The sequence below is a fragment of the Temnothorax longispinosus genome, chromosome 3 (assembly GCF_030848805.1).
Source record: "Temnothorax longispinosus isolate EJ_2023e chromosome 3, Tlon_JGU_v1, whole genome shotgun sequence".
NCBI lineage: Eukaryota > Metazoa > Arthropoda > Insecta > Hymenoptera > Formicidae > Temnothorax > Temnothorax longispinosus.
Window position 1 is genome coordinate 12,198,023 of NC_092360.1, and position 24,607 is coordinate 12,222,629.

Sequence of the window (24,607 nt, forward strand, 5' to 3'; positions counted from 1 at the left end):
TGCGATTGATTTTATTTACGAGTATATGCATCGCGATTACCAACATCTATTACAATATCGACATCGTGTAGTGCATCGCGCGCGTGTTATAATTGTAGTGTGCGTCATAATTTTCCTATATAATCATGCAAGCTTCGATACACGACATTTCTCTTTGTCTCATATTGATAACAATGCGAATATGGGAATGGGACGCGGACATTAACGATGATACGATCCGGATTTTGGTTGGTAATGTTCCGGAGAAAATGGCTGGCATGGCTGGCACGGCACATGTTTGTAACGTACCATTGATCTGTCACGATTATCACGGGATGTCTATGTCACCGCCATCGAGTCTGTTAATTGTCAGAACCACACGGAACTAATTATGAAATATTCGCCGATACGAAATGTTCGGACCTTACGTCATTGACATGTAATAATTCGTGTAAGTGATGTAGCTATTACACGGGTTCATGCCATGTAATCGATAAATTACTGTATATTATATGTACAGTTGTTACATGAATTTCGTATCAAAAGCGTATTAAATAAGATACTTAATATAAAGTTTCATATTTTGTTGAGGCAAAAACGGTTCACACTTTGATTATAGAGATCAAGCTGAGTTGAAAGTGTACTCAGTTGATTGCAAGAAACAAAATTTGAAATTATACTTAAGAATTCCTTCAATACGTTGAAAGTTATGTCAAATTCTAGATTAAATATTCGTACTAATCTGTGTTCTAAACTCACTCATTTCAAAGTAATAAATCTGCATGAGACATTATTTACCTATATTCTTATACTTTTACCCTGATAGACATGAATTTATGTACATATAACATATATCTCTGATATAATTCTCATGCAGATCTATTAATAAAATAAAAAATACATCACTTATATCCCATAGTTGTTTCGCCATTGTCCGAGGCCTTTTCGTTTTTCTTCCATCTCCTTTCAAATTCATTCAAATTCCCGGACTTATACAGTACAACATTCGCGCAAACACGGCTAATTACGATCGCGTGTATTACTAATCGCCAGAATAGGATAATCGTATAACACTTTGAACAGCGCTCCCGATATTACACGATTGCACGCGACGCGCGTGTACTTTACTTTTGTATAATCGTGACGGAATAAGAACACGAAAAAAGTACAAAAGCTCCTCTTAACATCCGCAAATCTCGCAAATAAACACAAAGAATAAAATCTCAAATGGCAGAAAATTTTAACAAATCACGAACAATATGAAATAAATGCAGATTTATATTCTATACATACGCACAGGGGTGACGAATATTCAAATACAGGCTTAAATACGATACTAATGAAATATGTTAAACGTTTGTCAACGTGAAATTGATTCATTTCATACGCGTGACGTTCCGAAAAATTCGAAAATGTCATTGATATAATATTTTAATACCATGCAATTAATGAAATCGTGCTAGAGACTAATTGAGACGCAATTACGTCAAAATATACAGTCAAAATTTAGTTAATCGTAAAAGTTTGTTAACAGCGCGGATTGTTGATTGTTCGTAAAAATTAATTGCGTCTTAATGGACAGCGTACAATGGATGGAGCGATTTGCTCCGGTATTTGCCGTCTCGAGTCTCGTCGTGCAAATGGCATGGCAATGATAATTAATAGCGCGCGATGACTTTACGTGCGCCGTAGTAAAAAGTATATGTACACAAGACAAAAATGTATGTGTATAGAATATATAGCCAAGGCCATGCGTACTAGATAACCCTTTTCCTTGAAATATTTAATATATTAGAAAATAAACTTTAAGTATTCTGTTTCTTTCATCTTTGGTCAAATATCATAACAATGATATGGCTTCTTGTTACATAAATAACTCGATTCAGTGAATGATTTTCTAGACAAATTATTTAAATCAAAACTCCAAAGCGTGATACAGTATATACTCGAATCCAAGCATCACCTAGGAAATAATTATCATCTGTACATCGCAAAATAATAATTTATAATCCTCATTTTCTATCATTTCGAGTCTTAATGGACTTTAATGGACTTATTAATTAATAAATGCAGTCGTAAAGCTTGTATTTCAGTACTGTTTCTTACGTAATATAAATTTTAAGGTTTGTATATATTAATATGTATATGAAAACCTTCTACGCGCGCCGTGTTTGAGAAGTCGTCTTGCTTATTTGCGAGATTCGCGGCTTTAAATTAATAAATCGCGCGAAATATCAGTTTCTGAGCTAATATAATTGTTTACTGTAATAACTATGATTGTACAATATCGTTTAATATTTTCTAGTACGTGCCGCGATCGTGCGTTTCATTAATTAATACGACGACACACGAAATAATTCGCGCCGTTATCTGCTCGCTCGAGTTACGCCGCGGAAATGATAACACGGCGCGCGGTGGCCTTGGATACGCAATGGTGTATACCATCAAAACAAACACTGAGGCCATACACAGCCATTTTCGTCGTTATGAAATATTTAACGTGTTATAAATCTACAAGGTGTCCAACTTTGTCAAGTATCTCCGTTATTTCAAGTAATAAGAGAAAATTGTATCTATGTACAAAAGTTTGAAGAGAGAGATGTAATATGATGGCAATGAGTTTTTTTACAGGCGTAGGATAGATCTGAAGATCAGATTATATTATGTTAAACAGAATATTCAGTTTTTTTTATGATCAATTTTGATAAAGCGAGATTTATTAAATTGTCTCGAGATCGGTTTCAGATAAATTTTTTACTAGAGAAACGCGACACTATAAATATGGATCTATATTTTATAATTTTACACAAACCGTAGCTATTTCTATTTTATCTATATTAGTATAAATTCTTATCACAATAAAAACACATATTCATATTTTACATACTCGTGTTGTATGTTACTTTATTTATATTGTAAATGCATTTTTCTATGGACTTTTATTTATATGGCAAAATATGCTGGAAATGCAAAATTTTCACATAAAAGACTGGTCCAGTTATAAACGTAAAATGCTGAGATTTTATATTTTTTTAATGTAAATTATTCCTCGGTTATGTTATGCTTTGACGAGTGGTCAGACGATGGGATTCCGCTTTATTAGCCGGCATAAGTAGTACCATTGGCAAGTAAAATTTTAAATTTTATTGTTAGGATATAAAATGAAATTTTATCCTAACACAACTTTATAATTTTATGTGTAATATCATGTAAATCATGTCATAGAGAAATTTAAAGAATTTAGAATATATATGTGCATAAAGTATGTATTGAAACATATACATATATAAACATATGTAGCATATAAAATTATAATTAAACTTTAATCTTGAAATCTCTAACATAAATTGTATCGTCTTTTTAAACTAAGTTTCAGAAAAGTATTACATTTTTTTATTCTATGTGATTGTGAATTTATACAGCAACTGACGTAACAGTATCGGTTCTTTTTTTTTCTGTACTGATTTTTTAGTATCGATATTTATTTGATGAAAAATAGCAAGAGAACGCATTTATATACGCAATCCTATAGCTGCAATGCAGTTAATTCTAAGCATATTGAAAATACATGGCTATGTAATCGAAAAGAGAATTGCATTGGTTCGAATATAATGTACTTGTTCTGGTAGAGGAAGAAATATATGGTCCGGCTATAATTTACTTATTCTACTGTGAGAGTTGAATCTATGGTCTGCCTGCGATGTACTTGTTCTACTGCAAAGAGAGAATATATGGTCTGAATACAACTTAGTTATTCAACTCCGGATAGAGAAATTTATAGAATATTAGAGTATTTCTCGATTTCATTGACGTTTTCCTATATTTTATAACATATTGCTCATTTGTTACAACAACATAAGTAAAAAATTGTCATTTTTTAGTTGTTTGCAAAAGAGTGATAATAATTCAATATACTGAATGAAGAGTAGATGTATAGTTAGATATTTTTATTCCTCTACAATCAGTACATACAGTTATTATACCAAAATCGCATTTAAATATGATGTTACAAAATTTTAATAATTTAAAATATTCACACTCATTTTTTGAAAAACTTTTTTTTATCATTATATCATTGTTGCAACAAATGAGCGACATGGACTACATGTTATTAAGTTGTCTTATCAAAATTTTACATTACTCGGGTACTTTACATTAATATTCAGCCGTTGTTTTACCAAATTATATACTCATATATATATAAAGTTAATTAAAATTAAATTATAATTTGAAACCACTTGCAATCATTGCATAATAATTAACAAAACTTTAAATATATCATGCATTATCTTAAAAAGGAGATAATTATATAAATTGTAACATAGTAATTTCTTGTGTGATAAAACAAATAGGTATCGCTGCAGCAAATCATGCGCCTGGGATCGGATTTGAATCGATCTTACGGCGCGCAGTAAAGAAAAATCGATCGAAAATATTTTTTCGCGCTAACACAGCGTGTCAGTATACGATAAATTCTCTCCGTCTTCCCGATATCACCCGTTGTAATTGCGCGTACGATTGTGCCAGCCGAACGACGCTTTGTTACGCGATAGCGTCGAGGATTCCCGGCGCTATCAAGAACTGGAATTCCATTTCCAGGCCCCACGGGCGCAACTTTTTCTATTCTTCTGGTCCAGCCTGATTTATTGTCACCTTTACGCTCACGTGTTCCACGTGCTCGGGGTCTTTCTACGGGTACACCCTGCGGTACACTCACGTGATTGATACGAGGTTGTAGATCGTGGGGGTAAAGGGACGTTCCATAAGCCTCGCGTGCGGCCGGAATTCCCGATTTTCCGCTCTTTTCCCTTCCAGTCGATGTATACTTTGAAAGTGGCCGACGATACCAGCATGTTAACCATTCGCACGTATCTCGGCTGCAAATTGCAACAAATGCGGATCCTTCGAGATTATTTTGTGATACTTTTTAAGAGATGCATTTATTGAGATATTGCTTTTTGAACAATAGACGTCATAAAAAATTCTATTATAAAAATATTTTTTTATTAATATGCTGATATTGGTATTGAATAAAATTCTGTGTCTTTTGTCTCTCATAAAAATATATGAAATCGTTTTATAAGTTCAAGATATGATAAAATTCTGTTTAAAAAAACCTTTTTGTATGTCTTTGAGGATCTCCGTAGGATCTAAACAGTATCCCTTATGGAAAAAGCTATTACTGTAGTTGCGAGAAAGTAGACAAAACTGTTGTAAATATTACAGTAATTGCTATAGCAAAATTGTAGTACCTAAATATTACAGTAATTGCTATAATTTAGTGTAATTTAGTGTAGCAATTACTGTAATATTTACTATAGCAATATTTACTGTAGTTTTATATATATTTCTCGCAACTACAGTAGCCTTTCAGTAGTATTTTTACGTAACGGAAAAATACACTTTCATGTATCATATATATTAATGTAGATTTTTTTACTCGCGATATCACAGAATCATAAACTTTTGCAAAATCATCCAATACTCTAATATAGATATAACTGATGACATAATTCAAAAGCAAGTCAGCTAGGTCGACGAAATCTATATCAACAAAACAAATTCCGTTGAATCAGTAAAAAGACTTTATGTAATGTTGTTCCAGAAGCTGAAGTGAGATCGCCACGTTTTACTGGGTCAGGCTGGCTAGCTTTTCCCGCCTTAAGAGCCGCTTACAAACATGTTCAATTAGAACTAGAATTTCGACCAGAAGCATGGGACGGGGTGCTTCTCCTGGCGGGAGAACGGGACGATCTTCAGGGCGACTTTATGGCCTTGATACTGCATCATGGCTTTATCGAATTCAGGTACTTAAATTTTATACTTTACGTTATTTAAGCTATCAATTAAGTGACAATAATTGGTATATTATAAAATAATTTGATTTTTTATTTTAATACTATTCGCACATAAACGGAATTGATATACGCGCACAAAACCATTTAATTAAACGAATAAAAAAAAAAACATTCAGTATACAATTTATAACGAGATGCATTAGCAAATGATATCATAAAAGAAACATAGATAGCAAACTCTTTAATAGGATTAAGTTCACAGAGGTAACATTAAAATATTAATTTAAAAATTAAGAGATCGTCGTAAATGTCATCAAAGCGTGATGAAGATTCTACGTAACTTTTTAAACAGTATATGTATATCAAGAATGAGGGTTCATCGATTTTTTTTTTGACCCCGCAAGGAGAAGCAAGCTGCATTGAATATAAAGTTATACGAGACACTTTATAGGACACTTCGGCGCCATAATTTCGGAGACTTTTGCCCTGAGTTTGACGTGATCATTAATTAAGCATTCCGTGCCGAGACTAATTTTTCGTTTACAGCTTAATAAGCCGTGACTTAATGGAGTCTATGTACGATTTATGAGCGCTGTGCAAAAACTAAAAGTTTACCTTTTGCAATATAGTCTGATCCCGTACCACCTCTTTTACGACGTTTTGCGCCACCCCATCGACGGAGAACTTTTTCGCCGTGAAAACGATGCCGTAGGATTTATTTTACAACGCACTACGTAAAGTTTCGTCTACAAGTACATCGCGAAGTTATATAACCGCATGACACCTATATAATATTACGACGATACTTTTCTCGATATTGCGATATATACGTAATAGTGTACTCAAGCAATTAAGATACATTGTCCATATTTGTAATCGTGTTCTTATTGAAAAATTCTGCTATAAGTTATACTCTTCAAATAATAGATTCAAGAATTCTTTAAAGTAAAGTAAGTAATATCTATTTTTTAAATTGCCATGAAATCATATATCTTAGGCAATGCTAACAAATCCACAAAACAAAGCGCAAAATATGCAATAACAGTTCAAAATTAATTTGAAATGCAAAGAATAGAATATTCGCCGCACATTTATTTTATAAAATATAGATTTTGCGGGCTGATATCTATTATGGGCAGTATACGGCGCAAACACAAGGCCGCCATGCAAGATGTTATCATTCGCATAATAAAGTCGAGCCAATAGGTAATAATGACAGCCATTCCGTTTATCGTTGCAATATTTATCGAACAATCGCGACAAATATTAAAAAGTACTAAACGTTATCGTAGCTCATTGTAATTGCTACGATAAGCAGTTATTAACTCGCACTAATAAGGACTCGAAACAGCGATAATTTATACTTATCGAAATGTTTTACGCGAATTATTAACTTCAAGCCACACGAATCTCGTAAATAAGCAAAACGAACGAACGAATTCTCCGACGGCGAAAAGTTTTCATAAATTACGAACGATCGATATACAAAGGCCGAATTCATATACCACGCATGTGGTAGTATTAATACGAGCTATATTACGACTGTTATTAATTAAACACATCGTTTGGAGTAAAAATCGAAACGATAGAGAATAGGGATTATAATCTACTGTTTCGCGCCATATATACGGGTGATAATTATCTCCTCAGCGACGCTTGGATTCGAGTATTGTATCGCGCTTTGAACTTTTGGTTTAAATATAATTTGCCTAATATATATATATTTCGATATTAATGTAGCGCGAAATAATATACAAATCGTCGGATCGAGTTATTCAAATAACGAGAACTGTCGTGATATATCGAATATATATTGAACATTAATTTAAAATTAAAAAAACCAAATATTTAAAGCAATTTGAAGTTTATTTCATAATATTTTAAATATCTCGAAGAAGGCTGACTCGAGACTGACTTGCGGCGCAGCCTTGGTATGTTTATTCTTTGTACATCTCGCTACGGCCTGCATAAATTCGTACGATGAGACGAAACTCGGCAGGTAGCGGAGCGAATTGCTCCATACGTCGTATTATATATCGAAACGCGATTATTTTTTACGAACAATTAACAACTCGCGCGGTTAATTAACTTTCACGATTAACTAAATTTTGATTATATATATTTTCGCATGATTGCGTCTCAATTAGTCACTAATTCGACTTTGTTAATTACTCGGTATTGAAATACCAATATCATTTTTTAATTTCTCAGTCATAAACGGGACGTCGCCTGTACACGAAGCGAATAGACTTTTGGACTGAACGATGTTTAATGATATTTAGCTAATGAGTGTCGTAATCAAATCTATATTTGAATATTTGTCATCTTTATATGACATGTAGCATAAATTCGGTATTTGTACATCGTTATTCGTGAGTTGATGAAAACTCTACACCGTTTAAGATTTATTCATTGTGTTTATTTGCGAGATTTGCGGGTGTCGAGGGAATTACAAAGCTTCGTACTTTTTACGCGTTCTTCTTCCGTTACGATGTGCAGTAGTAAAGTGTACGTCGTGTGAGATTAACATCAGGAGTGCAACAGTAAAGTGCTGTGAGATAATCTTATTCTGGTGATTAGTACGTGTAGTCGTAATTAATTGTATTTTCGCGAGTGTTGTGAGTGCAATAAATGAATCTGACAATAAGAGGAAGAGGAGGATGTGTAGGAGATGGTAAAGCACCGTGTCTGAGTAAATATAACATCTCATAGAGACTTATTACGTTAGAATAAATGTGCTCTAGAATAGAGTGATACAAATACATATCCTTGAAAGTAGTATAACCGTCAATTTTTTAAACATTTTACGTACAAATTGTCAAGCATAAGTATAAGATTTTCAGGAGAATCATAATTTAGAACACCATGAAGGTATAGTACATTAATAAGTTTATTTTGTTTGAAAATTATTCAACGTCAACAGATTATAACACATTCAATTTCCATGTATAATATTGTTCAGATAAAAAAAGAAAAAAAAGAAAGAAAATAAAACCATAATAAATAGAATGTATTGGAATTTTTTAAATATACATTTTTTTACTCAAATTCCTTCCAAGTGATGAAATTTATATTTCATGGATAATGAAGAAACGAGATGTTTATGTTCGTTCCGTATATTTTTAAATATAATAAAAATAAATCATATCTATAAAAGTGGGAAAAAATCGATAATTTAATTATATTACCTATTTTATTTTCTCTTTCTCAAAAATTTTTAGTAAAATTTGCGGTCTGTGTTTAGCTCTTATTTGTTTCTAGGATTAAATATTATATAAGCTGGGTAAAAATAATATTCAGAGCTTTTTTTAATGTGTATCGCAAACACATAACTAAAAGAACAGAAAATATTTCATATCAAATATTTTATTTACTGAAATATTTTATTTGATAAAAAAGACGCTAATGATTATTATTATTTATTCTTATAATGAATAAAACAATTTTATTTTGTAATAAAGATTTTAAAAATTATCAAATTTAAAAAGTTCCTATATAACATCGAAATTATTATTGTATGATATCATATATAGTAATATGTCATAAATGTCATAAGTATGAATAAATTTCCTAAAAGCAAAATATGATGAATAAGAACGTGACAGGTTTCGTAAGTAGCAATTTGTAAAAAAAAAAAAAAATTGTACATTCTCGAGGATGATTTTCTATGGTATAGCTTCTATTCAGATTTTGCACTGGGATTGCATAAAGGGATTAAAATAATATATAGATCAGATACCGCGAATTCATAGACACATTCATCAAACGTGCCATGTAATTTATTCATTGACTGCCTATTGTTTCCCGAATTCGTTTCCACAGTTCATTAGTCGAACGCTAAATGCTTAGCCGTATAGATTTATTGTTCTATTAACTAAGCAGAGAATATTATTGTGCGGGCTTACATATTAGTGGATTACTTTTGCAATATGCGAATAGATTATCGCCACTGATGATGATTTCCATACTGATTGTGGCAAACAACATCAACAATATTCCGAAATAACCGCAAATGTTATTGTATGCTAATCATATTCTTTCTCGTCATTAACGAAAGCTTATCATCATTACGACATCAAGAGATTGTTATGTAAATTATTACGTTCAGCAAACCGCTAAAATAGGCAGGTATATTTGATGACTAATTTTTTTACACTAATAGCGTTTTGTACGTAGGTAGCTACAGTGAGTTTAGACAAAAAAAAAGAGAAAAACAACGCTATATTAAGCAAATTTATTTCTGGAATAATTTTTTTTAAATTAGGTACTGATTTAGAATTATAAAGGTTTATAACATATTCATATGAAATTCTACTTATTACTTTACTGCGAAACAAAATAAATTCTTTATGGTTAAGCCGGATCAAGCAAACGAGCGTGAATAAACACGAGTGGACGATTTACTTCAATGAACAGCATTGTGAATGCTGGCGGCGCCGCCCGCACTCATTGAAGCAAGTTTATTTGTGCCCATTTATGTTAAGTTTAGTTCCGACTTTATGTATCAAAAGAACATTATTATGGATTCCATACTGGCAACGGCCGCGCGCGATATTCCGCGACGTGTCCAACATTCCCAATCGATTAACATCACCCTCGTACCTTTCTGCGATAAGGTTCGATTGCGGCAGCGGTGTGGGCACCGTGAGGAGCACGGAAACGGTGAAGCTGAATGAGTGGAACACCCTGAGTGTCTACAGACATCGATGGGACGCCTGGATCCAGCTGAATCAGGAGAAGAGGGTGGAGGGACGATCGAAGGTAAGGACACTTCATTTTATTTCCATCAAGGCCAGACGCCGCGCCGCGCCGGATATTATTTACCCGCGTATACCGCGAATTCAAGGAGGGAATCGATATTCCGCGGCGAGGTGGGGCGTATTATCGGGATTACCAGTGAGTTTATTCGAATTCTCGGGATTCTTATGGTGACGTCCACACGCTCGCTCGATCGCCTCCCCCGGGACTATCCGTTCGTGTTTTACGTAAAAACAGAATGAGAAAACAAAACTCAATTACGATAATAGTTTCACTGTCGCTGGTAGCGGTAATTAAGCATTTCATTTCGTTAAGTAAACATTAGTTTGAAATATTAAGTGTAAAAATCTTACTCTCTCAATGTTTTAATAAACATCTACTTAAAATAATGATAAAAGATGCACAAATTAACGATAGTAGACAATAAATTTGTAACTCGTGTAAAAATGTACATATAAAAAATCTACAAATGCAAACGGCATATATCATATATGCCAACAATATTCATTATTTTTACTCGAACACCATCAATGTTCGTGGTCAGCTGTAGTAAGATAAAATTATTTCCATTCGACGAAATCCACTCGCGAAAAGTTTAATGGCAGCAAGGTGGAACCAACATTAAACGCTGTTGTATCTCACGGAAACTTCCCGGAAACTTTAATGAGAGAATGTAGTCCGGAAATTGAAGAAACGTTCTTACATTTCAAAACTTCTTTCTAGGGTATTCCATGTGGGCTGTGCAAAATTTTTGACTTTCTTTTTTTATTTTGCCCGCGAAGTTGAAACTTCGTTGCCAGTTATATCGATATGTGCTAAAACACATTATACAATGTTGCCGCAACAAAACTTTGGCTTTCTTGAAAATTCTCATTTTGCTATAGAAACTGCAAAAACTTCGCATGAGAAATTCCCTGTATTTTCGCTGTGCTAGTTATTACAAGAAATGAGATATGAACAACAGACTCTGAAAAGATCACAATTCTTACTGTAACAAAAGTAATAAATTTCTTATTAGTTAGCATAAGAAATCATAGAAAATGCAATATTCTCTAATTAATTTCAAATAGAATTTAATTTAAAAAGTTTTAATTTAATGTTCACAATGCATAGGTATGTACATGTATGTTAAAAATATTAAACATATGTATAATGTTAAAAATTGAAAGATTATAACGAATGGTGGTCTTTCTCGATATTATTGTTAAAAAAAGAGACCAACTAAAAACATTGAGCGAAAAAGTCAACGTAAACAACAGCGGAATAAAGAGGTTATCTCACTGAGAAAATAGTATATAGTAGAATATAATATTCTGGAAACATGCAAAAACACTGACGTAAGAAGCTAAAGAGTACAATAGATATATGTATTGAGATAGCTAGGAGGTTATATAAAAGCGAAGAACCACACCCCAGAACGAGGCCGCACCTTCTCGATCAATCTAATCAGAAAAAAGTGCCACTGCCCATAAAACATGTCTGAATAAGGTACTTCCGGCCAAGTAATCATCTATCAATTTCACTCTTTCCCATATATTAATCCGTTTTAATCGATTACCCTCACGCTTGTTCAGAGTTCATTGAAATAGCGTAAGCCGAAGACCGCATAATAAAAGAGAAGCCGCGTAATAAAGCAAAATTCGGAATGCATTTAAATAGCTGTTGCAGAAATGTATTGTTTTATATTTTATTTATTCCAAGAATTATATACCTATAAAATCCACGTATTATAATTCATAAATATGAAATAAATATTTATATCGGTACTATTAACATTGATAATAACTTAAATATACAAAAATAAAAAGGTTTGTATTGTATTTTTTTCAATTGTATAATATATATTATCATACAGGGTGTACATCATAAATGTAGATTGCTACTTCAAGAGCGTATTCTACTCATCGTCCACATTTATGATACACCCTGTATTATATTATTATATACAAATTATATTATTTATATATTGGCAGCATTAATATATAAATGATATGATTGCCCATTGAACAGGAATAATTATTTTACAATTAAGGGGAGAAAAAGAGATAGAGAGAAACAATAATCATTATAACAATTACTATTGATTCAATTATTTCATACTATCATATTCAATTTATAGACCGCAAGATTTCAATTTTCAATTACATTTAAATACAATACAGACCTTATTTAATCTTGTTAAAAAATTATGTAAATATATCAAAGATAATCTATATTTTCACGTACCGAATGATGATTAATAAATTTTTGTTTGAAATATATATGTCAGAATTTATTAATCATCATCGATTAATATATTTAATCTTTTGAACTGCACGCTATATGTACAAGTATATTGCAACAATTTAATTAGTTTTAACAATCAAAATTATAGAGCCAGATCGGTTTCACTCTGGTTATACGAACTTCCGCATCTTTAAAGTCTGAAAATCGTGCTTAATTTAGAGTCAGTGATTTAATTTACGATGCATCAGCGTGCCACAGAATAATGCATCTCCTTTCTGATGCAAATGCCGTATAATGTTCTTTGACGCGTGAGTCTCCCATGAGATTCGTGTGTAGTCGTTTTGCAAACGAATACACGAATCTTATTGTTAACTAACCCGTTCCTTAGTTTAATTGTATTCGGCGCTTGCTACATAGATACTTCTTTTCTTTTTTTCTTAATTTAGCTTGCATCGCTTCTTCTACGACGCCCATTTGCCTTGTTATTTTGCAAATGAGATGCGGCGCCGAGAACGAAGGATCAGGAGCGTAACTGAGACAACACAAAATGTTTTTACACTGGCGATAACAAATAAATCACTAATTAATTATGTTCTTATTAATTTAGGCATTCTTAAATGATCTATTGACCGTTGCATAATTTCTGACACATTTTACGAAATAGATTAAAATGTTAAAGTTTGTTTAGAAAATTATGGTATAAATGTAAATATAACTGTAATTGTAAGTATGATAAACATATTCGAGTTAATCGAGTTCGATAATCTCCGATAACTGAACATTAAATATTAAAAGAGCAAGTGCCGTCGATAAATGTCTCATCTATTTTTTTTTATCAATCCTCTTTCTTCAACGAGTTTCTCAGGCGTTCAGAATAGCGGTATGATAACGAGGAATTATCGGTTGGTTCTCGACCCATCTGTTTTTCCCAGGCTAGGTTTAATTACCTTTAAAATCGGGCAGCATCGCCGGCAAATGGCTTCGCGTTTCAAGCCCACTTTATCCTAGAGTGCCATTAAGCACTCGGTGTCCTAACGACAGCGTCGTAATTAGAGAAGCCATCCCTGATCTCTCCGTTGTCTTCTTCTGTTCTCGCCGCGCCGACTCTTTCCCTTTTTCTCTCGCTTTCAATCCCTCTTTTTCCCCCTCGCCACATTCTCTTCTCTTTAGAAAAAAAGAACAAGAAGCTAAAGCGAAATTGGTTACAAAAGCCTTCGCGATCACGCGTGTGATCTTCTCACCCGGTTTAAGAAATTTCCTTTAAGAATGGAATTCGAGAAGCGATTTGATAGCCTATGATCGCTCAAGACACGTGCGCCCGAATACAAAACGCATGATAAAACGACGTCATGTATGACAATGGGCATAGTTTGTCGTCCGATACGAGATAGAGAAATGTGAGAAATATGCGATGAGAAAATAACACGGATTTCAAAAACAGAAAAAGTTTCCTATTTCACGTCATTTTGTGATATTGTTCCTTTTGCAATTATTGCTCGACCGTATTTGCTTTAATTTTTAGTTTATTCGTTTTATAATTAATGCTATTAGAGTCATGCACTGTGTAGTTATTTGATTAAAGACTTTTTTGCGAGAGACAAACTTGTCACAAATATTTTAATGTGATTTAATTTTCTGTTATTATATCAATTAATGCAACATTAATAAAATTCTTTTAAACATAAAATCTCTATAAGAATAAATTAAGTTTATTTATAGTCAAACTATTTTTTTATCTATAGAATTATTTCATTTTATTATACACTTAAATATGATTAAAATGTTTCGAGATAATTTTTATACTGTTATTATTGTTGTCACAGAAATGTATAAAGACATAGGAAATAGCGCTGAACTTGTACGTCGAATGGAACAATTTCATGCATTAATCAGGCAACCATGCAATTGCGCCGGTTCGTGCGTTACACTGTAACTACGTATGTATAACTAGAGAATTCCGACTTCAATTGCAGGGCTTGTTCTCGAGAATTACGTTTCGCGAGCCACTCTTCGTCGGCGGACCCGGAAACACGACCGGTTTGGAGCGACTTCCGGTGAGGACTGGATTTAAGGGCTGCATCCGGCATTTGGAGGCGAACGAGCATCATTATCGCTTCCCATTGGCCCCGCAGGGCGACGCCGCGAATGGATTCGACATCGGTGAGTACAGCATCGCGGCGTAGCATCCGGTTTCGGCATTTCGCCGAATCGAAGTTTCCTAATCGTCGAACTCTCTCGTGATCGATTTCGAACAGGGACTGAAGTAGTTTCGGCGACAATTCTATGTTGATATTATATTTATTTTTATGCCTATAATATCACGATGCTAAAACACTTTTAATCATTCTGACGATTACATATAACATGGTCATAATAATTTTCACGGAATATATGAAAGTTTAAAGCACGAAAATAGCAGCGTAGTAAAATATATATTAATAGATTATTAGTATTTATATATGGTATTATAGTTATTATAGGTTTTTAAATTTAATGTTGCATTGCAACTAACAACTCAACGTTGTGCAATGTAATGGTTCGACTATAGTTACAATTTTATTCCTCAACCAGTAAAGTACCGACATACGCGTACGGAGATTTGAGCTACTTGGGGAATCCATTTCCAGCGACGAAAAAAAAAACACGAAGAATATATTCGGAGTTAAATCGAGCGGGCGTCGGAGGATTTGCCAACTAAATTCATGTGACACCTGTTGTCCGTTTGCCGATATAGCTGTTAATTCGGCCACCCGGTAGCATTCTGTCGCATTCCGACCGATCATGTCGTAGATGCAAGGCGGCTAATTAGAGTTCATAGTTATTAATTGTTTCAAATATTTCAGCTCTGATTCTACGTCAACTTTACAGCTGTCGCGCAACGGAGAATAAATAATAATAATAATAAATCTCTGCACACGGGCGCGCGCACGAGCCACCTTTATTATTTCGTTGTTTGCATAATAATAAATGATGTACCAGTCTCGTATTAAACGTCGCATTTTCCCTTTTTCAACTAGTGATTTATTAGGAGAAAATTCGCGTTGCACTGTTATACGAGTTGCGTTTGCTTATGTCGATTGTTCATGAGAAAAATGCATGAACAAACTTTTCCACTCTGCAAAGATAATTATATATTCAATTTAAATGGATTCAACACATAACGGCTGAATAGTATACTCGTCAAATCAGTGTTAAAATTTCATCGGTATTAGATCACATTTTTTTGTTATTAAAACAAAAACAGCATCGTAAAAATAACTATTCAGATCTAAATGGTTAAAATACTCGAATTTCTTTCAAAATAATGAAAATTCACAAGGGCGATAAAGTAGATCGAAGACGTAGTAACAAGTTAGCTAAAAAAAAGACAGTAAAGATGAAAAGCTGACTAAAAGAGATAGTGAAACAAAATTTGTTACAAATTTAAACGACCGTAAATATAAGGCCATTCAATTCTAATTCTTAGATTAAATAACTTAAAGGGGAACAAACAACGACTAATTTTTTGTTTCTTTAATATGTTTAAAATATATATATGGCCAAATGCGGAAAAATACTATCTTTTATTTACAAAAAGTAAAATTAACCTTTTCCGAATAGCTATTACGTATTGTTTAATAAGCCATCAAAACTGATAACACTATTTATTTAATTCCTTTCGATATCTTTAACAACTCGAAGATAATAGAACAGATTCAAACAATTTGTTCTATATTTGAATGGTTGCTATACCGTTTTGGTATATCCGCAGTGAAAAATAATACTCGAATAGACTGAACTACTACATCCGCGTAGTTATCGTTTTTTTATGGATTTACAGATTATCGAATTTTTCTTGTTAAAAAAAATCTGAAACTGCGATGTTTGAATAACAGGGATTTCCTGTTTAATTGTGCATCGGAAATGATACACGATCGTGAGATCCGGCAGTCTTTTTCGTCAGCGAAATCGCTGCGTTAACCAAGACTGTGATTATCGCGAGTAATTATCGTTATCATTACCGGAGTGTCGGTAATTAATTGTCAACATTTGGGCGAAGTCGTGTAGGTCCGACTATGCAACAGCTGCTTTATATGTCGCATTAATTAGCTCTGAGTAATGGACATCTGTCTGGGTATTTATATCACGGCGCGGCGCGGCGCAGCCAACCAAATGTTATCTCTATTTTGTAATATCGAGCGTGTTTGTAATATGTAGGTACGGAACATTATTTAGATATATGTAGTCGGACATATCCGAACTAACCCAATCGTGCGACAGATACGATATTAATGTCAGTAAACATGATATAATAGAATATAAATAACAGCGAAGCGAAAATGCTCTTAGCGGAAGGTACAAGTAAAAGTTTGTTTTAAAGTAAAGCAAAAACGCATTTTGCATTTTGCATGAATAATCTCATTTAATCTTATAATGTATATGCGAAGCGTTTAATATTTTATACTTTGCCTGCAAAAGCTATATATATATATATACTACTGATACAAGTATTATAGATTTCCTTCCTTGGAGCAGATTTAGTGTTTCCGCGTGTATATAATGTACACAATACCATACGGATGTAGTACATTAAAATCGGATGAAACGCATCCGCGAGCATAATCGGTTATGTACGGTTAATCAAATATATCGCACGCATGGAGTACGGTCTTTATTAGCGTGTAGCATTAATTATCAAAGATTAATCGATATCAATCGAGGCATTATTATGTAAATTTACGAAGTACCAATTGCCGAATTGAAACCCGTTTTTATTTACAGTTCGTACATGTTAATGCGTGTAAACATTGTATATAATTAATACAGATATTTAATTTAATCGTGTACGGTTTACACTTTACATGCATTTATATAAGATATGCTCATAATTAATTATTATTTCTATTGCAATTATTATATCTTAAAACATATAATTTAAAAAAATAACAGACAATGATATCGGAAACTATATTGCAGAAAACTGTACAAAAATTGAAAAATTATTCCAATAGAAAACTTATTATTTCTGTTATACTATATTATAAATCGGAATATGTGAAAAATATTAACGTTTTATTTAATGTATGCAAAATAACGTACAATCTCTTTAACATCAAGATTATTCCATTATTATTTTGCTGTTATTTTCGATCTGCGACTATCGGTTTGTTACAAATGGTACCTCGCACGAGATAGATGAGACGGCGGGTTAAATCGAAAGTTCTGCGTTACTTTCCGATTGGGTCTACGTTTGCCGTATGGGGAAACCCATGAAAAGATAACACCATTTAGATTGGAAAACTTCGGCCTGCAGAGTTCGAGCACTCGCGGGACCGGGAGAAAGTAAAAATCGTTCGGGTCATTCATTATTGTGAGATCGATACTGGTTCGATCTTTTCTCAGGCGTTCCGATTCAGATCTTCATCTTTATAAGAATGATTTTAGTCCAGTGTTAATCTTTCTTTCAGTTTACCGAGCTTTTTCTCTATATACATAAAACCAATAACAAATAAATATAAAAAAATATTTACAATAATACAATAAATAACTATAAATTAAAATAAAAATAAAAACGGTTAAAAAAAAAATTTATTAGAATTATAAATAATAGGTAATCAATACATTTCTAATCATTATTTATTAAATATTAAATCTGCTAGTTGAAAGATCAAAATTGACTCTACTTTTTCTACTTTTGTAAGCTGAATTTTTTCTACTTTTGTAAGCTATTTTGTGTAACGTGTCCGTTTAAAGGAGTCCGGTTACAAGTAATAATCTGCAATGTGATAGCACAAGTTTGCGGTTTCACAGAAATATCAGCAAAAATTAGTGATATAAAAAACATATAACGTTAAATATATATCTCGCAACGGGGGGGGGGGGAGGAGGCGGAGAATCGCATATTTCCGATCGGTTGTTTCGTCACGTCGTAAAGCTCAATATCGAGCGTTATATCGTGATGGTCGACGTCGCGGGCGCGCGCAAAAAAATTCCCCGTCAATGCTCGCGCGCACACGCTAAATGATATCGTCGAAAATACGATGAGGCGGAAGAGATTGATACTTCTCCACTCCGATAAATCGGACGCGACGGCCTGTCGAGGCGCGAGTGATTTTATTGGTTTTATCTCGCGCGCAGTCGAATCTCTCGTGTCGAGTCGAGTCGATTCGAGTCGAGTCGAGTCGAAACGAGTCGGCCTCGATCCGATTCTCACTCGTGTAACTCTTGATTTCGCACTCCGCCGGAACTTTTATTAAATCGCCTGATTTATTGTCGTTCCAGAGGAGTGCACGGCCGACAGGTGCAGTAAGGTGCCGTGTTCTCACGGTGGAAAATGCCTGACAACCGGAGGCGACACGGCTGTCTGTCTCTGCCCGCTCGGCTACACGGGCGATCTTTGCGAGACCCGAGTGGACCTGCAGGTAACTGAATCAATTTCGAAGGAATTATAAGCATGAACAATCACCAAGCCTATATAAGTGAGAACGAAACCTGCTGATAATAACAAAGTTCCGAAGTATCTCTTCGTTGACTACGCAAAATTGCAGCATTATGCTGCAATTTAGCATAGTCGATGAAACCATTAGCAAATCACTTGCCATATATAAGAACAGCAAATAACAGTTCATTATAAATAATTGGTGAACCATACGGTTTCTTTCTAATTTATTCTGGCAATTTTCATATTTTTGTAGATAAGTACACATTAAACACACATTTTTATATTGCGTGAATTTGTTTTACGTAACGTTTTTGTTACGAAGCAGTTATATCTTAGCACACATTCATACTAACGTACTTAAATTAAGGTTCATCTCCGTTAAAGGTTACCAAGAATAGATGAAAACTAAATCTTATAATAGTCACGTTTCTAAATAAATTTAGTAACTATATATGGGATAAGTTATAGACAGATAAGACAGTATCAGAAAATGGATTTCGTCTCATTTTGCAAATGGAAAGCAATTGCATAATAAATTGTTATGGTTCACCAATTAAACTTGTTACTGTCGTAAATATATAAACGTTTGTGATCTCAAGTCCAATTTTAGTAACCTTCGGATTCTACAAACGAATATTGCAAGACGCCGTTCGCATGCTAATAATGTTCACTGCAATCTATTTCCAGTCGGCTAAAGTTTTCATCTAACACGATTCATGTTTTCAATTAAGACTTAACGTGTATTTCGTTCCTCCAATTTTTTAAATATAGCTTTTACGTAATAAAATGATGTAAAATTTGATAGAAGATTGAAAATAAGATACTGAAAGATAATCTTTCAAAGACGAGGTTCAATAACAGCATTTATTGAATATTTTAAATTATGAATTGTACCAGTCCGCGAATCCGTAGTTTTTAACGCGAAAATTATAGTAATATCGTTTAGTTTGGCACGTTTGTTTTACTATTCCATTATAATATTCCCATCTAACATATGTATAAAATTTCACTGACACATCGGATCTACTTAGGAGCTCATCAATCATACGCGGCGTAATAATTAACCTCGAAAAAAAAAACAGTGGTAGTATTATACCTTAAAAAAATCTAAGTAACAAGTGGTAGACGAAATCTTTGTAAGTCACGGTCGGTCTCGCTCCGCGTGTACTTGGCGCGAGACACTACCGTGTCTCTTGATTCGAAGACAGAAATTTATTTTTCTAAATGCCAAATTATTTTCAGATCTAAAAATTAATATATTTTTTCGATTGTTCGTACCCGCGTCATCAATTAGAAGCATTTCAATATGTGTAACTTCGGCTTTTAAAATATCTGTTTTTTGAAAAACACATGTGCACACGAGTATTGCATATATATATATGTAATTTACATAGAACGCTTCCATATACATGCAATGGGATTGGTATTGCATCTACACTTGCGAATACAGGCAGCGAACAGTGTTTACATCATATCAGACATGACGTTGTTATGCCGTACGAGATTTGATGGATTATACGCGGCTTACTTTAATCTAAGACTCGATTGCATCGACAGCGTGAATCGAATAAGTTTGACTTAAGCATCAGCTATCTCTTTCTAGATTAAATTCAAATCTATCGTGAACGAAGAAAGAAAATTTAATTCTTTCACAATGTCTTAGCAGCAGTTCTTTTTGACCTTTTGGTCTCCTACTTTTTCTTGCTCGAAAAGGTATACATATATGATTTTAAATTGCTTGAAAAAAGAGATTTGAGTTCACAAAAAACTATAACAAATTTACAGCAATGCTCACAATATTAAAATAGTTCACATTATTACAATTTATTCAAGTTGTTTCATCGTTTTCGCGTAAAATACGGTGGCTACTCTATTTCGTTTAGTATTAAAAAGCGGCGTCCCTTGTATGTGCATTATTCCGCTGTGTTAATGCATTGTCGCAAAATGCGACGCGGCATACGAAAATCGATCGTGTCCGCCCGCTTCGCAAATGACGCGTTTATCCGCGCAATAAGCGGTTGCAGGCTACGAGTAATTAACATCCGCGCCGTTAACGAGGCGGCTTAAACGAATAGACGGACGTAATTCGCGCATCGATATATAATATATGCATATGCATGCAAAAATATGTTAGACCGAACGATGTGTATTGAAATCCTCGCGATTTATATCAGTTGGCTTAATGGAGCGAACGCTGCCGCACTCGCCGGAAGTCACCGTATGTGGTTCGCTCGCGCGTGTGCACGGTTTCTCGCGGATTATGCGCGGTTATATATATACGATATCGATTATGGCAATGGCGGAAAGCGGCGGGGTAGCATATTCGTGCTCTCCGATATGATGAAATTGGTATCGGCGTACGACCGATATTACTTCCGGCACGAAGCGGAATGACACCAAGTGCCGAGCTATAAAGATTCATTCACATGCATCAGTGACGGCTCAGTACTTCGGCCTCAATATCAGTGACGGTTGCGCTAAGCTCAATTTTCTGGGAGCCAATCAAACTGTCCTCGGGAAATGTAAAGGATTGCAAATTAAAAATTATACTTCAACATTAAAGAATGCTATTTGATGTTTTCAAAGTTGGACATATTACTTTATAGCTTTGTATTGCATATAATTTGACAAAGCAATTGCAGTTAATTTGTGCAAGCAATGACTTAAATTGAAATTCTGCAAGGCTTTTAAATAATTATTTCATGTTATGTTTTGTTCATGATGAAACGGCATATTAAAAGCTAATGTAACATTTATTCTTTGCATTGCAAACTGCGTGCAGAAACTGCGAGAGTCGGTAAAGGGATGTATCCTTCGCAGGATTACTGCGTTTCCGATCTCGAAATCAGAACATAAACTAGCTCGAGAAACGACCATAAAGGGCTCGAGTTAACGAGTATCACTTCAAACTCGAAACTCGTTTTCGAACTTTGGTCTCGCCCGACCGTTCCCGAGTTTAATTCCATTAACGTACAAGCGGAAGAGATATAGCCGCAATAACCAAATGTCGTCGGAATATCGTCGTAATTTACGGCGACGACCATTTTTGCCACATCCGTTGAAAGATGCCGCCGGATGTCGAAATAAAACGCTATAATGTCGAAGTAAAACTAAACAGCTAGAACGGCGTGCTTTCGTAAGGAATGCGCGCGACAAGTTTTATTGAATCATTTGGAATATATTTCTTCCAGTCAAACGTAACGAAATAGCTGACGAATTTCCTTGTCAAAATGTAAAAGATGAAATTAAGCATGTATTCTGCGCTATTAGATTTTGTAAAGATAAACAAGTAGTTGCAAAGATACAGAATTTTTTAAAATTTATCCATTGGATCTTAGACAGATATGTAATATTAAAAAATCTAATGCTTTTATTATGCAATTTTACTTTACTTGAATTTTCACACACTTAACGAGTGAAAAAAAACGATCCATCAATGTGTATAGTATCTTTTATTAGAAATGTTTAAAAAGTGCAATTTTGAATTTATAGATGTAACTTTTTGAAAATTACAACCTTCTTTCTATTCATATGCTATTTGAACAAAGTGGTTTCTGCACTAAAGCGAAGGAACGTGAAAAGCTTTTCCGGAAATTACATGTTCAAGAGAAGGATACATTACGTTTTGTAAGCATAAAATTATGTTGGTCAGAAAAAGACATATAAATGACTCTTTTATATTAAAAAAATGTGCCATAAAGATATCATAAAATATTCCATTATCGATTTTTGGAAACTTCATAGCTGTAGTTGTTCTTTACGTCTTTATTTATTACTCTCTTTTATGACACTTCTATATTAAATTTATGTCCCAATAATAAAATGAAATGATATATGTCACACTTTATTTCATTATTGAGCAATAAATTTAATAATAATAAGTAATATTAACATGCACCAATGTGTATGCGACATAATGTGATCTCTTGATTATATTTTTAATAGTATTATTGAAAGCATAAAATTCTTTGAATTGTGATTACATAAATTAAAAGTATTATTATTTATAATTAAATAAATTACACAATATAATTGTCAATTATATTATATATGTGTCAATTATATAATTTCAACTTAAAATATATTATTTATCATAAAATAAATCTAAAAAATATATTAAAAATTGATATAAAAACACGTAATTAAGATTTTAATGTGCTAAACATAAATGTAACGCAAAAGCATTTTCCGCAACACAACAAAATCAATAGAATCAGCAAAGCGTTACCCTCAAAGATCGAACGGTCGTTCGGTGGTAAAACAATATTTAGTTTCAATGACGTTTGTAATACCCGACGCGTATACGTCTGGCCACACGTACTCGATAATGCAATAGGGCATTTCAAAGTTCAAAACTGTCTCGTAAAAAATTCGTAAACCTATCAACGGTCCTTGCCCGCCGCAAACGGCCGTGAACATGAGGAGGACATAAGCCGAACAGAAGGACGATGTCGTAAGCGGTGAGAAAGGATGTTCCACGAGGGATCTTACGAGTTGCTGGTCTTTCGCATAATACAAGGTTACTTCGCTCCTGGCTCTCTCGTGGGAGCTCCTTATCACCGGGACGTAGCTTTTACGTAGCAGGAAAAGGAAAAAGAGGCAAACGAGCACATAGGCGTCGTACGGGATGACTGGAAATTTCTTAAAGGAGCATATCCCGTCCGATTTAACGGCCCTGTCAGGATTCCTTCCGTTTTGTTGTAATTAATTTACGCTTCTCTTGCGCGCCGTACTTTGAAGGGACTGTTCGCGCGCGCGCGCGCTTTCGTTCCTTTGATTTTTCGAATTTTTCACCATCCCCCTGGACGACTCGATGAAAAGTACACTAAAGGATCTTTGAGCGTCCGAGCGAAGAAATTGAATAAGTGCCAAGCAAAATGAAAAGATGGACAGAAAATGATATTCGTAATGTAATTTATAATAAATAATTTGTTCATATAGCTATAATGTTTCCTTGATATAAATACAGAGAAGTAAATAGTTTTCAATTAAATAAGAGAAGGTGAATTTTTGAGAGCGAAACGATGATATAAAACTTTATTTCATAACTAATTTAAAGTAAACTATATTTTAAAAGAATACTATATTTCTTTCTTTCAAAAATCAAATAAAATTCTCATTTTGAGAATAAATAAATATAATATAAACGCTTATTTATTTTACAAGACAATTCTTGTCCAATTCTTACGAACATATTTATAATTAAATAACTATCAAGAAGAGGACATATATATCGAGCTTTTCTACTTTTGTTCTTCTAGTTCAATATTTCATTAAGAACTTATCGTTCCATCTCAATATTTTAGATCCTTTCTTTCAAAAATCAAATATTCTCAAATTCTTATTTTGAGAATAAACATATATATTTTCTTAATCACAAAAAGTATAAAAACCGCGCTTATTTATTCTACAAGATAATCTTTGA

General features: G+C 33.6%; 1 protein-coding gene across 2 annotated transcripts in view; it reads left to right on the forward strand.

The window, feature by feature from the left end:
• Positions 1-24,607, forward strand: part of LOC139810442 (pikachurin) — a 99,953-nt gene that overhangs the window by 56,541 nt on the left and 18,805 nt on the right. For both annotated transcript variants that reach the window (XM_071773994.1, XM_071773993.1), the window contains 4 exons: positions 5,585-5,786; positions 10,394-10,538; positions 14,735-14,921; positions 19,023-19,162. In XM_071773994.1, coding sequence (XP_071630095.1) covers positions 5,585-5,786; positions 10,394-10,538; positions 14,735-14,921; positions 19,023-19,162 — 674 coding nt within the window. The remainder of the gene's footprint in view (positions 1-5,584; positions 5,787-10,393; positions 10,539-14,734; positions 14,922-19,022; positions 19,163-24,607) is intronic.